Source organism: Hemiscyllium ocellatum, chromosome 8, assembly GCF_020745735.1.
Source record: "Hemiscyllium ocellatum isolate sHemOce1 chromosome 8, sHemOce1.pat.X.cur, whole genome shotgun sequence".
Taxonomy (NCBI): Eukaryota; Metazoa; Chordata; class Chondrichthyes; order Orectolobiformes; family Hemiscylliidae; genus Hemiscyllium; species Hemiscyllium ocellatum.
Genome location: NC_083408.1, coordinates 117,548,686 through 117,564,412, shown reverse-complemented (window position 1 = coordinate 117,564,412; position 15,727 = coordinate 117,548,686). Strand labels below are relative to the sequence as shown.

The 15,727-nt window shown below is 43.4% G+C and overlaps 1 protein-coding gene across 2 annotated transcripts in view; it reads left to right on the top strand.

The window, feature by feature from the left end:
* The window catches only part of LOC132818018 (cholesterol 24-hydroxylase-like), a 51,697-nt gene that overhangs the window by 22,509 nt on the left and 13,461 nt on the right, over nt 1-15,727 (top strand). For both annotated transcript variants that reach the window (XM_060828609.1, XM_060828608.1), the window contains exons 6-8: nt 3,802-3,940; nt 8,047-8,160; nt 8,779-8,935. In XM_060828609.1, coding sequence (XP_060684592.1) covers nt 3,802-3,940; nt 8,047-8,160; nt 8,779-8,935 — 410 coding nt within the window. The remainder of the gene's footprint in view (nt 1-3,801; nt 3,941-8,046; nt 8,161-8,778; nt 8,936-15,727) is intronic.

Below are 15,727 nucleotides of genomic sequence, written 5' to 3'. Positions count from 1 at the left end.
TTCAGATTCAGTGTCTCTGCTGTGTCATGACTTTCAGATCATGTCGAACTGTTGGAAGAGTTGATCCTCTGTGTGAGCAGCCTCACCTTTCTTCATGGAGCTATTGTCCTTGTCAGCATGTCAGCAATGGATAATTCTTCCTTGCTTGTATATCACATCCAGATGATATCTCTACAATTTAAGAAACATTCTTTGGTGCAGATTGAAACGTTTGAAGATGCTTTGCAGAAACTTGTAGTTGGATTCTATTCTTACTTTGTCTCCCTGCTACACATGTTGATTAAAATGCTCACAAGCAAAGACAATAGCCAGACACTGTTTACCAATCTGAACATGATATCATTTAGTTTGCATTAATACCCCAGTTGCCCTTGCTGTCTTGAGGTTGCTCTGAATTCTGTCTCAGAGGTCTCTTCGTCATTGACATCATGGTATCTCGGCATTGGTGGTGTTGTGGAGAAAGTGAGGACTGCAGATGCTGGAGATCAGAGCTGAAAATGTGTTGCTGGAAAAGTGCAGCAGGTCAGGCAGCATCAAAGGAGCAGGAGAGTCGATGTTTCGGGCATGAACCCTTCTTCAGGAATCTGAAGATTCCCGAAACGTCGACTCTCCTGCTCCTTGGATGCTGCCTGACCTGCTGCGTTTTTCCAGCAACACATTGGTGGTGCTGTTACTAGCTGCTTGATTTTAGGGATAGCTGTTTCTTGTTCTGTGCCTCAATATAAAAACAGATCCTTAGCAGTGAATTTGTGCAAAACGCAACTAGGATGAAGTTTGAAAACTGCTGCTTCCATCCAGCTTCATTTGCCAATCATTATCCTTCTCATTGAGGGTGGGAACTACCTTCGTTGAGTGTGTTTCTGGGAAAACACAGCAGGTCAGGCAGCATCCGAGGAGCAGGAAAGTCGACGTTTCAGGCAGGAACCCTTCTTCAGGAAAGGACTGAAGAAGGACTCCAGCCTGAAGCATCCACTTGGATGCTGCCTGACCTGCTGTGCTTTTCCAGCACCACACTCTCAACTCTCATCTCCAGCAGCTGCAGCCCTCACAGATCCCTCGTGCTTTGCCTTGGCAACTTGTACCAACATTTCTTCAATACTGGCAGAGAAACTGTTGGAGAAAATTCTGAAGGAAAGAAATAATCTGCATCAGAGAGGCAAAGTTTAATCAGGGATTGTCAGCATAGCTTTGTCAGAAGGAAGCCAAAGAAATCTCACTGAACTTTTCCAGGAGGTGACCAGGGAAAACTGATAAAGGAGGTAAAAGCTCATGGAATCCAGCATAACTTTGTAAAGTTGGATTTAAAATTAACTCACTGACAGGAGACAGAGGATGGTGGTAGAAAGCTGTTTGTGTGATTGAAACCCAGTGTGCAGTGGTATACCACAGGGATCAGTATTGGGTCCCTTATTGTTTGTGATATTCATAAAAGATGGAGATGACTGGGCGGCGCAACATCGAGGGCCGAAGGGCCTCTACTGCACTGTAATGTTTAAAAAAGAATGATAATGGGGGAGGGGATGATGATAAATAAGTTTGTGGATTGGCCATGTGAGTGACAGTGAGGAGGAAGGTGTTAGGTTACAGGAGGATACAAACGGATTGGTCAGATGGGAGATCAGTGACAGGTGGGATTTAATCCTGATTGATGTAAGGTGATGCACTTTGGAAGAAATAACACAACAAGAGAGCACAATGAATGGCAGGACACAGGGAATCTCAGAGAAACACTGGGATCTTGGGGAGTTTGTCCCCAGATCCCTGAAGGTGGCATGACAAGTTAATAGAGTAGTTAAGAAGGCATAACAGAGAGTTGCCCCTACGTGGTCATGGCAGATTATAAGACCAGAAGGTCAAGTTGGAGCTATAAAAGTTAGGCCACCGATGAAGCACTGTGTGCAGTTCTGGTCCCCTCACTATAGGACAGATGGAATTACATTGCCGGGGAGGGGGGGAGTGGGGGGTGCAGAGGAGATTCTCCAGGCTGTTGCCTGGGATGGAGCAGTTTAGCGATAAAGAGAGACTGGATAAGCTTGGGTTGTTTTCTGTGGAGCAGAAAAGGTTGAGAATGGACCTGATAGCGGTGTGTAAGGTTATGATGGACATGGTGAATTGAAAGTAGCTCTTCCCCTTAGTTGAAGGGCCAGTAACATTTTTAAAGCGAAAGGGGTGAGATTTAGAGGGGACTTGAGGAAAAAAAATCATTTTATCCAGAGAGCTCTGCCTGGGAGGGTAGCTGATACAGGAAACTTCACAACCTTTAAAAAGTACTTGGACAAGCACTTGAAATGTCATAACCTTCGAGGTTATGTGTAGAAAAGTGAGAGTAGCATTGAGTTAGTGTAGTTTTGACAGACTTGATGGGCTGAAGGGCCAAGATTTCTCTCCCATATTTATACAAAACTACAGAGAACTATTCTGTGATTGAAGGAGCAGCTGTTTTTAGAATCTGTCACTTTCAAATTACTCGTGTTTGAACACTGAGACAATGTCTCTGGCTACAGTCTGACCCAGGGGGTCTCTTTTGAACAATTAGCTCTGGACTCAACCCAAAACATGTTTCAAGAAATCAGCTCCAAAACACTACTTTCTGAAAGAAATCTGTCCAATTTCTGTTTCAATGAATCAATATTAACTTCTCACACCACCCCCATCAAGAGTTTGTTCCACTCACTCACTGCAGCGATTCAAGAAGTTGCCTTTTCAAGGGGCAATTAGGGACAGGCAATAAATGCCGGCCTAGCCATCGATGCCCATGTCCCATGAATATATTTAAAAAACAATTTTCTCTCAGCCAATGCAATCTTCTTAAAAAATGTTTTCTTTCACAAGATAAGTATGTTGTTGCCAAGGCCAGTATTTATTTCTCAGAGTTGTCCTCGACTGAGAGAGCTGCTAGGCTAATGAAGTCTCAATCACATGGAGGCCAGATCAGGTGAGGATGGCCGTTTCCTCCCCACAGGACATGAACCTGGCAGGATTTTCAGCAATAATTTCACAGTCATTGGGCCTAGCTTTCAATTCCTGATTGTATGTAAATTCCACCAGCTGCTTTGGGGGGATTTGAACCCACACACTCTGAGCATTAACCTACCCTTCTAGATCCTAATCTAGTGACATTACCACTACACCAGTGTCATCCACATCACTCAGCTGCTTAACTGACCATTGCCATTTAGATATTTTCTAATTAACCTATTCAGAGATGTTATTACTTATCTTTAGAGTGTTTAGACTTGAGCCCCAGGCCTCCAGGCTCAGAGGCAAGTACGTTGCCACACTACCACAAGAGCCTCTGCCATTGCCGTTTGTTGAATTTTGTTCGATATAAATCAGTGATGGAAGGTGATGGCCTAATGGTATTATGGCTGTTAATCCAGAGACCCAGGTCATGTTCTGGGGCCCCTGTTGGAATCCTGCCATGACAGACAGTGGAATTTGAATTCAATAAAAGTCTGGAATTTAGATTCTGATGATGACCATGAATCCATCGTTGATTGTCAGGAAAGAACCCATCTGAGTCACTAATATCCTTCTGAGGAGGAAATCTACCGACCTTACCTGGTCTGGCCTACATGTATCTCTAGACCACAGCAATGTGATTAACACTTAACTGCCCTCTGGGTAATTAGAGATAGGCAATAAATGCTGCCCGAGCCAATGAAGCCCTCATCCCATGAATGAATAAAGAAATATCTGGTGTGTTTATGTTCATAACGGTCAAAGCACCTTTAAAAGTAATCAATCACCTTGAGGCAATCTAGGAGCTTCCATATCTCTGTGTCGCCATTTTCTGTGCAGGTATCTGGTGGGGTTAATGGATGTGTTTAATGAGAAGGCTGAACACCTCATGGAGAAGTTGAGAGAGTTATCTGATGGTGAAACTCCAGTGGGAATGCACAGCAAGCTGAACTGTGTGACACTTGAGGTCATCACGACGGTAAGAACTAGCTTTATCTTCTCATGTCTTTTGCCTCCAGTGTTCTCCCCTGTCACCTGACACTGGGCAGAAGTGAGGACTGCAGATGCTGGATTTCACCAGTTTCCTCATTTCCCCTCCCCCCACTTTACCTCAGTTCCACCTTCCAGCTCAGCCCCGTCCCCATGACCTGTCCTACCTGCCAACCTCCATCTTCCCCTCTGACCTATCACCTCCATCCCCACCCCCATTCACCTATTGTACTCTTTGCTACCTTTCCCCCACCCTCCTCTCTGCCCTATCACCTCCATCCCCACCCCCATTCACCTATTGTACTCTTTGCTACCTTCTCCCCAGCTCCTCTACCCCCCAAAAAACTTCTCTCTCCACCCTGGAGGCTCCCTGCCTCCATTCCTGATGAAGAGCTTTTGCCCAAAACGTCAATTTTTCTGCTCCTCGGATGCTGCCTGACCTGCTGTGCTTTTCCAACACCACTCTAATCTGACACTGGAGTTCCTGTCAAGCATTCTGGGAATGTTTCTTACCAAACCTCACCTACTGTTACCCCTCTCTGAGGCTCGAAACTTGTCATGCCCCTTGGTGAGAATTTTGATAGCGGAGATTAGACTCCTGTAAATATGAAGGGCAAGGGACATTTGCCAGAACTGCTGTCCCATGAAAATTCCCACTCCACACCCAGGTGGAGTCTCAACTCCTCCCCCACTCCCCCACTTTGGGCAAATGTATATCACTTTACCAAAGGTCTGGGGAGGTGGTGGCATGTTGGTAATCTCACTGGGTTAGTAATGCAGAACCACAGACTGACTGGACATGTTGCAGGAGAGTTTTATAGAGATGACATCCCAGAAAGCAGAAGCGTGGGGTGTGCAGGTTCTAAGAGATAATGAGAAAGAAAACTACATCAACACCTCTTGAGAACCAGTGCTGAAGTCCATTTCATACCAGCTAAAATTTCCTGTATACATTCTCACCAATTTACTCATCAGAACAATCTAGGGTTAAATCCGTGTTAATAATTTAGGGGCAGGAGTAGCCTATTTGTCCCTTCAGAATTTCCCATCATTCAATAAATTATGGCAAACCTGGATGACACCTCAGCTCCATGTTTCAACCTTGGCTCTCTTGTCTATCTAACTCAGCCTTGAATAATTTCAAAGACCTGACCACCGTGGGTTTTGAGGAAAATATTCCATGGATTAATGACCCTCTGAGAGAAAAACAAATCTCTTCATTTATGTCTTAACAGCAAAGCCTCTTATCCTTAAAATCTGTGCCCTACTTGTAGCCTCACCTGCATCCACACAGAATCCACCTCCCCATGGCCTTTCAGATCTTAGATAGAACATAGAACAGTACAGCACAGGCCCTTCAGCCCACGATGTTGTGCCGACCACTGATCCTCATGTCTGCACCCTCACATTTCTGTGACCATATGCATGTCCATGTTGTTCCTCATTCTTCTCAATGAGACCTAGCCTGTTCAGGTTTTCTTTATAAGATAAGCCCTTCATTCTAACAATAAGTTGAATGAACCTTCATTGAATTGCTTTTATCATAATTATATTCTTTTTCAAATTAGAAGACCAAAATTATACACAGTATTTATTCCTGATGGCCATTTTCCCTGGAGCATCAAAGGTTGAAGCATGACTTTATAGAATCCCTTCAATGTGGAAGCAGGCCGTTCAGCCCATTGAGTCACACCGGCCCTCCAAAGAGCGTTCCACCCAAATCCATCCCCCATCCTATCCCTGCAGCACTGCATTTCCCATGGTTAACCCACCTAGCCCACATCTTTGGACTGTGGGAGGAAACCCACGCAGACACATAGAGGTTTATAAAATTATGAGGGGCATGGACAGGATGAATAGCTAAGGTCTTCCCTCCAGGGTGGGAGGAGTCCTAAACTAGAGGTCATAGGTTTAAGGTGAAAGGGGAAAGATTTAAAAGAGACCCCAGGAGCAGCTTTTTCACACAGGGGGTGGTGCGTGTATGGAATGAGCCACCAGGACTGGAGGCTGGTAGAATTACAACATTTAAAAGGCATTTGGATGGGTATATGAATAGGAAAGGTTTAGAGCAATATGGACCAAATGCTGGCAAATGGTTCTAGATTAATTTAGTTTATCTGGTTGACATGGAGTGGGACTGAAGAGTTTGTTTCCATGCTGTACAACTCTATGACTCTATACTGTCTCACCAAGGCCCAGTACAGCTGCAGTAAATTTTCCCTACTCTTACATTCCATTCTCTTGTAACGTATTGACTATTCCTATAGCCACTGCTCATCAGACCCCAGGATGTAAGCCATCTGGTTCTGGAATTTGCCAATCTTTAGATTGTCTGGTTTTAAGTTCCATTTTCTCATTCATAACTTGATTTTTAAGTATCTTGGGAATATTTTTAAAGTTTTCTATAGGGAAGCCACAAAAAATAGCCCTTCAATCCCTCTGCTATCCCTGTGTTTTCCATGATCAGATCCTGAGCCTCACCCTCTACAGGAACACGGTGATTGTTAGTTATTCTTTTCCTATGTAATTGTACAAACTCTTACAATTTGTCATTTGGATTATGAGTTAATTCTCTCACAGTTGTGTGTATGTTTGTATGTTTGCCAAGCTGGGGAGATGATTTGCCGACATTTTGTCCCCTGTCTAGATTAGGAGTTAATTCTCTCATTCTTTCTTCCTCTTTTTGAATAAAGGTGGTTACAGTGGGTTTTCCCTAATTTACTGGCACTGACCCAGAATGTAACAAACTTCGGATTTTGAACCCTATCTCTTGATGGTGCATTATGTAAAGTAGAACGTAGGTAAAATAATGGCCCTAACAAAAGTCTGTAGCATCTTGAACAATAATTCTCTGAGAAAGTTTATTACTATGAACCTCCATGTTTGTACTGCAGAATGCAAAATACAGAGACATTTTACACAGGAGAGACTTGAGAATTCCAATGACTGCCCACTGTTCATTTTGTCCTAAAATGGCAACATGAAACACAAGGAAATACTTCAAATTGCTGCCCGGATTAAAATCCCAGGGAGATTGATGGTTTCCTTCCACTGAAATAAAATCCCATTAGGATAAATTTCCATCGAAAATGTAAAGAGGGGTAAACTCTTTTTATCAACAAAAGGGATTTGGGGCAGAAAGCTGTTTAGTTAGCACTGCAGATCGCATTGGTTCCTCAAGGACAAACACACATTGAAATCCTTGAAGACACACGTGGGATTGCTTGTCCCCAGAATTGATGGAAATCAGTTTCTCTCCAAAAGTCTCATTGAAAATCAGACTGTCTTTCCCTCAGTCTAAAAACAAATCTCACTTGTGTCAGCTTCTATCCTGTCTCCATCCCAGGATCACCTGCATTAACTCAGAACATCTAACAACAATCAATAATCTTCACACTGTCCAAGAAGGATGTATGAGTCTATGACAAAACAGGCCATTGATTGGCACCGCATCCACAAAACTCCACTCCCTCCACCACCAACACACAGTAGCAGCAGTGTTTACTATCTACAAGATGCACTGTAGACATTCACCAAAGATCCATGGACAAAACCTTCCAAGCCCACAAACACTGCCATCTAGGATGCCAAGGGCAGCAAACACATGGGTTACCACCCCCTGCACTTACCCCTCAAAACCACTCACAATCATTGAATTGGAAGTATATTGCCTTTCCATCATAGCCGCTTGGGTAAATATCCTGGGAACTCTGTCATTAGCAGCATTGTGGAGCCCCTACACCTCATAGACCACAGCAGTTTAAGAAGGAAGCTCACCACCTTCTCGAGGGCAAGTAAAAATGGGTAATAAATGCCAATCACTGATACCCAAATCCTGTGAATGAATAAAAGACAGCACCCAGACTCCTGTCTCTGTGGAATCAACGTATCGGGCAAAATCCTTCATCAGGAATAAGGGCTTTTGCCCGAAACGTCGATTTCGCTGCTCATTGGATGCTGCCTGAACTGCTGTGGTCTTCCAGCACCACTGATCCAGAACCTGGTTTCCAGCATCTGCAGTCATTGTTTTTATCCTGTCTGTGTGGAACTCACTCCCATGTGTCCCTTACTTTATAATCTCTGCTCTCCTTAAAGGTCGCCTTTGGGATGCAACTAAACTTATTGGATGGTGCTCGGTCTCCATTTCCACACGCAATTTCAATGATTCTGAAAGGTATTTCCCACTATGTTCAGAATCCATACATGCAGGTAAGTTCCATCAGTTCAAACTAAGTTACCTTGTATTTGTGATTGAGTGTCATAGCAACCCAACACCTTGTAATGGGATCACGTTAGTAAGGACTCATCAACAGTTAGCCTTGGGTCAGTAGTTTATCTTTGTGAGAAAATCCATGATGTGGAGGTGTTGGTGTTGGACTGAGGGTGGACCAAGTTAAAAATCACACAACGCCAAGTTATAATCCAACAGGTTTATTTGAAAAGCTAGTGCTGGACTATAGTGCTGGTGTTGTGTGATTTTTAATTTTGTGAGAAAAGTGAGTGGGATCAATGTCCACTTCATAATCCAGACTGTTCAAACCCAGAGGTATACTGAGAGAATGCTGCCCTGGTGAAGGTGACCTCTTTCTGATGAAATGTGAAACCGATCAGAATGGGTTTCCTCCCTGATGTTCTGGCAACCTTTATCCCTTAACTGATGTGAAAAGAGCAGATGATGTCGTCATTAAATCAATTGTTTGTAGCTTTTGTGATGCACAGTTGTTATCTCTGTGTTACCCACTTTGCACTGTCCTTGCATCATTCAATCACCTGCCTCTCGTACTGCGGTCTTCCCAGTCGACCTAATTCCACTCCTTCTGTTCCTAGTACCTGCCTCAGCACCGACCGTTTGTAAAGGAGGTGTGGGACTCCTTAGAGCTGCTGCGTAGCACGGGGAAACGGTGCATAGAGGAGAGGAAAAGAGCTGTAAAGAATGGAGAGGACGTGCCGAGAGACATACTGTCAAACATTCTCAAGAGTGCAGGTGACACAATTCTCCACCGATTCTCAATGCACTATCGAGGTCTGTCCACCTCTTCAAATATCGAGCGTGTGGCGCTGGAAAAGCACAGCCAGTCAGACAGCATCCGAGGAGCAGGGGAATCAGGATGAAGAGCTGATGAATTCCTAGTGAAGAGCTTATGTTGGAAACATTGATTCTCCTGCTCCTCAGATGCTGCCTGACTGACCGTGCTTTTCCAGCACCACATGCTTGACTCTGATCTCCAGCATTTGCAGTCCTCACTTTCTCCCATGTCTTCATATATATCCATTTTGATGGTTTCTCAAGATCAAGTCGATGCATGTCTGTAATGTAGATATCAGGCAGTCCCTGGCCACTGTGACGTTAGGCACTCAGAATAGGGGAAGCTTTATGGCATTAGTCAGTGTGCATTAAACATCACCAGCGAAAACACTGAGACATATCTATTAGTTCTAGATCACCTCTGGGAACTTTTGAAGGAATCATCATAATATCATCAGATTTACAGTTGTTATTGAGAGGAGAAACAGTTTAATGTAAAAATACCTTAGTGTTGGAAAGCTAATGCTTGCAAGATGGTAACAGATCTGGCCCAGGTGAAATGTAAACAAAGCTTGATCTACAAAATAGCAGAACAGGAGGCACCCAATCTGTCTCATGAACGTGTTTGGATTTTATAAAGAAGTAACTAAAAGGATTAATGAGGGCAGAGCAGTGGACATGATCAGTATGGCCTTTAGTAAGGCGTTCAACAAGGTTCCTCATGGGAGACTGGTTAGCAAGGTTAGATCTCATGGAATACAAGGAGAACTAGCCATTTGGATAAAGAAATGGTGCAAAGGTAGAAGGCAGAGGGTGGTGGTGGAGGGTTGTTTCTCAGACTGGATGCCTGTGACCATTGGAGTGCCACAAGAATCGGTGCTGGGTCCACTACTTTTATTTATATAAATGATTTGGATGTGAACATAGGAGGTACAGTTCGTAAGTTTGCAGATGACACCAAAATTGGAGGTGTAGTGGACAGCAAAAAAGGTTACCTCAGATTACAATGGGATCTTGATCAGATGGGCCAATGGGCTGAGGAGTGGCAGATAGAGCTTAAATTAGATAAATTTGAGGCACTACATTTTGGTAAAGCAAATCAGTGCAGGACTTATACACTTAATGGTAAGTTCCTGGGAAATGTTGCTGAACAAAGAGATCTTGGAGTGCAGGTTCATAGCTCCTTGAAAGTGGAGTCGCTGGTAGATAGGATAGTGAAGAAGGCATTTGGTATGCTTGCCTTCATTGGTCAATGCATTAATTTTTTTTATTCATTCAATGGATGAGGAAGTCGCTTGGTATCCCTAATTGCCCAGAGAGCAGTTAAGAGTCAACCTCATTGCTGTGGGTCTGGAGTCACATGTAGGCCCAGACAGGTAAGGACGGCAGTTTCCTTCTCTGAAGGACATTAGTGACCCAGATGGGCTTTTCTGACAATCGACAATGGATTCATGGTCATCATTAGACACTTACTTCCACTGTCTGCCATGGCCTGATTTGAACCCAGATCCTCAGATTACCTGGGTGTCTGAATTAACAGTCCAATGATAATGCCACTAGGCCATGGCCTCCCCAGTAAAGGAGTTGGGAGGTCATGTTGCGGCTGTATAGGACATTGGTTAGGCCACTGTTGGAATATTGCGTGCAATTCTGGTCTCCTTCCTGTCGGAAGGATGTTGTGAAACTTGAAAGGGTTCAGAAAAGATTTACAAGGATGTTGCCAGGGTTGGAGAGTTTGAGCTATATGGAGAGGCTGGACAGGCTGGGGCTGTTTTCCGTGGAGCGTCAGAGATTGAGAGGTGATCTTATTGAGAGGAGGGGCATGGATAGGGTAAATAGATAAGGTCTTTTCCCCACGGTAAGGTAGCCCAGAACTAGAGGGCATAGGTTTAAGGTGAGAGGGGAAAGATTTGAAAGGGACCTGAGTGGGCAACATTTTCATACAGAGGATGGTGTGTGTATGGAATGAGCTGCCAGAGGAAGTGGTGGAGGCTGGTACAATTATACATTTAAAAGATATCTGGATGGGTATATGAATAGGAGCGTTCAGAGGATTATGGGCCAAATGCTAGTAAATGGGACTAGATTAATTTAGGTTGGCATGGACGAGTTGGACCGAAGGGCTGAAGAAGGGCTTATGCCCGAAACGTCGACTCTTCTGCTCCTTGGATGCTGCCTGACCTGCTGCGCTTTTCCAGCAACACATTTTCAGCTCTGATCTCCAGCATCTGCAGACCTCACTCTCTCCGAGTTGGACCGAAGGGTCTGTTTCCGTGTTGGTACAGCTCTACGACTCTATGACTATGTCCAGTTCTGGTTGCCTAGTTATAAGCTGGAGAGGGTTCAGAAGAGATTTATCAAGATGTTGCCAGGAATGGAAGGCTTGGCTCATAAAGAAATGCTGGATAGGCTGGGGTTTTTTTTTCACTTATATAAGTTTATCATGAGGGGTACAGATAGGGTTAGTGTACGTGTCTTTTCCCTAGGATGGAGGATTTCAAGAATAAGGGGCATATTTTTAAGGTGAGAGGAGAAAGATTTTAAAAAAGGACATGAGGGGCAAACATTTGGATCACGTGTGGAGTGAATTTCTTGAGGATGTGGTGGATGTTACCACAGTTACAGTGGGATAAGTCCATGAATAGGAAAGATTTGGAGGGATATATGCTAGGCGCAGGCAGCTGGGACTCGTTTAGTTTGGGATTATGTTTGACATGAACTGGTTGGACCAAAGGGTCTGTTTCCGTGCTGGATGACTGATAGATTACCCTAACGTAAGACAGAAAAAAAGAGATTTGTAAGGCAGTATGAGATGGATAATACCCAGCTGAAAATAAACAGAGCAAATCTGGAGCAGAAAGAGAACATGAGAATAACTTAGCAACTAACAAAAGGGAATGCAGAAGTCTTTTATAAATACGATGTAGAAAGATAATAGGGTCTTTCTTGTGAAGGTGGGGGTCTAGCTGAAATACTAAATGATTATTTCAGATTTGTCTTCATTGGAACAGTAATGGAATCAGTCACTATATTGGGATAGGATAACAACAGAGTCAGTAACCTGAGAGATACGTCATTCTCCCTGGCTGGGATGTATCCTCGGTTACTGAAGGAAGTAAAGGTGGAACCTGCCGATGATGTATCTATAAACTTCAGAGCCATTGGATTGAAGAGTGGAGGATTACCAGGTCAGCTTTGACCTCATTGTATCGTTGAGCAGACTTGATGGCTGGCCTATTTCTACTTCTATGTTTTATGGGCTAATGGTCTTATGATGGTCTTGTGGTCAAAGATATTTCTCTGTTCAAACTTTCTAACAAGAGATGGATGGTATGACAGGAACAAGCTGAATGGAGTTTGCTACAGCATCCTGTCCAGATCACGGTGGCTCAGTGGTTAGCACTGCTGCCTCACAGCGCCAGGGACCCGGGTTTGATTCCAGCCTTGGGCAATTGACTGTGTAGATTTTGCAAATTCTCTCCATGTCTGCATGGGTTTCTGCCAGGTGCTCTGGTTTCCTCCCACAGTCCAAAAATGTGCAGGTTAGGGTGGATTGGCTATGCTAAATTAGCCACAATGTCCAGGCATGTGTAGGTTGGGTAGGTTAGCCATAGGAAATGCAGGGTTACAGAGATAGGGCAGGGAAGTAGTTTGGGCAGGGTGCTCTTTGGAGGGTCAGTGTGGACTTGATGGGCCGATTGGCCTGCTTCCACACTGTCGGGATTCCATTCCATCCATCATCACCATTTTGGGGGCAAGTAGAAACTCAGCAAATGGTGGCACTTAATGTGAAAAAAACAGATCTTGCTTGACGAATGGAATTGAATTTTTTAATGAAGAAACTGGGAAGTTTGATGAAGGGATTTTAAGAATTTATTCTTTCTTGGGATGTTGGTGTTGCTGGTTCAACCATGATTTGGAGATGCCGGTGTTGGACTGGGGTGTACACAGTGAAAAATCACACAACACCAGGTTATAGTCCAACAGGTTTAATTGGAAGCACACTAGCTTTCGGAGCGATGCTCCTTCATCAGGTGATTGTGGAGGGCTCAATCGTAACACAGAATTTATAGCAAAAATTTACAGTGTGATGTAACTGAAATTATACATTGAAAATTTAATTTTCTGTTAAGCCTTTCATCTGTTAGAATACAGTGATAGTTTCACTTCTTTCATGTGTAAATCACAAAACTCTTCTTTTTAAAGTTGCATTCTCGGGTTAGCTGCTAACAATGGTGATAGCTAGACAATATTGTTAGCAGCTAACCCAAGAATACAACTTTAAAAAGAAGGGTTTTGTGATTTATTTACACTGATCAATTTTTCAGTGTATAATTTCAGTTACATCACACTGCAAAAGTTTGCTATAAATTCTCTGTTACGATCGAGCCCTACCCAATCACCTGATGAAGGAGCGTCGCTCCGAAAGCTAGTGTGCTTCCAATTAAACCTGTTGGACTATAACCTGGTGTTGTGTGATTTTTAACTGGTTAAACCAGTATTTCTTACCCATTTCTAATTGCCCTGAGAAGGTGGTAGTGAGCTGCTTTCTTGAACTGCTGCATTCCTTGGGGTGTTATGACACTTACAGTGCTGTTAGGAAGAGAGTTCCAGGATTTTGACCCAGTGAGAATGAAAGAACAGCGATATAGTTAAAATGTCTGTCACAGGGAAAAATGTTAGACGTTATCATTGAGAACAAGGCACTTTAGATAAGTTTGAATTAATCTGGGAGTGCCTGAGAAAGAAATGTCTAACTCTTTTATTGGAATCTTTGAAGAAGCAACTTGTAGGTAAAGGGGGAACCAGTGAATATATTGTATTTCCAGAAAGCATTTGATATAGTGCCATATGAAAGGCAATTATAGAAAATAAAAGTATTGGAAGTAACACATTGGCATGGATAGAAGATTGGCTTGCTAACAGGAAGCAGAGAGTAGGAATAAATGGATGTTTTTCAGGCTGGTAGGATGTCACAATTGTGTATCACAGGGGTCAGTGCTGGGGCCACAACTCTTTACACGTTAGAACGTGTGATGAAGAGATCGAAGGTGTGGTAGTTAAGTTTGCTGATGACACAAAGATAGGTAAGCAAGTTAGTTGTGAAGAGGGAATAAGGAGCCTGTAAAGGAATATAGATCGGTTAAGTGAGTGGGCAAATATCTGACAAGAGGAGTACGACGTGATAAAGTGTGACATTGTCCATATTGGCAGAAAGAATGGAAAAAGAAGCATATTATCTAAATGGTGAGAGGTCGCAGAGCTCTGAGATGTAGAGAAATCTGAGAAATTCTGTGCATGAATCACTGCAAGTAATCAGGGAAACTAATAGAACGGTCTAGTTTATTGTGAAGGGAATTGACTGCAAGAGTTGGGAGGTTATCCTTCAGTTATGCAGAGCACTGATGAGATCACATCTGGGGTACAGTACTGGTCAGCGTTCTTACATAGAACATATAAAACATAGAACGTTACAGCGCAGTACAGGCCCTTCGGCCCTCGATGTTGCGTCGACCTGTAATATTAACGAGGGATGTTAATGCATTGTTTGAAAGATGCTGTCGAACGAGTCTTGGTGAATTGTGACAGTGTACCTTGTAGCTAGCTCCACTCACCGTGTTTCAGTGGTGGAAGTAGTGAATATTTATTAACAGACCGTATGAGTGCTTCATCTGGTGTTTATGTTATCTATACAGAATTTAAGAATGTTTTTGACATAGTGACATATTAAAAAGCTGGACTTATGCGCTGAAGTTGTGGACTAGGTCAGACCACTTAAAACATTCTTAAGCAGGCAGCCCCAGACCATAACTTTGCAATTTGTTTCGGTACGTGCACAGTGAAAATTACCCGGAGTAATTTAGCAAAGTTGACTACCAGGTTCTAAAACAGACAAAAATTTATTTACATAATTGCACAATGAAACATAAAGAACAGAATAAAGAACCCTTCCAGGACTCAGTCTATCCAAACTAGACGTAATTATGCTGTTCCAAATACAGTATACACAACAGTTCCAACAAGCAAACTCCCTTAAAATACAGTTTAAAAAAGGAACAGATGCTTACAGGTTGAAGTTAGAAGGGCAGAAAGTGAGAAAGAGAGAGGGGGGGGGGGGGGGGGGGGGGGAGAGAGAGAGAGGGAGAAAGAGAGGGACAGCATGTTTTCACACAGCTTACTGTTGAACTCCCTAACTAGTTCAGGACTGACCATGCCCCTTTCATTGTACAGGTCACTTCTAACACATGATCACTTTGGCCTGAAGTCTCATCCGTTCACATATAAACAAAAAGGCCTCTTAATATCCTTTAATCTCTGTACCAAACCAGTCTAATTGGCACCGGGAGCAATTTATGACCCCTCTGAAAAAAACCAAGGACACAGTATCCTTGAAAAAAGGAGCAGCTTTTACAAGAAAAGGGACCAGCTTTGTGACACTGAGAAGATTGGGTTAAAAAAAAGCTTAAGGACAGCAAACAGTGAGTCTCTTTTTATTCCATTGTAAGATGTGGACATCACTGACTGGGTCACCATTTGTTATCCTATCCCTAGTTGCCCAATGAGAAGGTGGGGGTGAGCTGCCTCCTTGACCCACTACGATCTACGTGCTGTCGGTTGACCCACAATGGGAGGGAATGGCTGTTAATCACACAGGGGGATGTGAACATGTGGGATTCTGTACCGTAGACGACTATGGAGGCCAGGTCACTGCATATAAAGCAGAAAGAGAATGACTTTCTTTTTTAATTT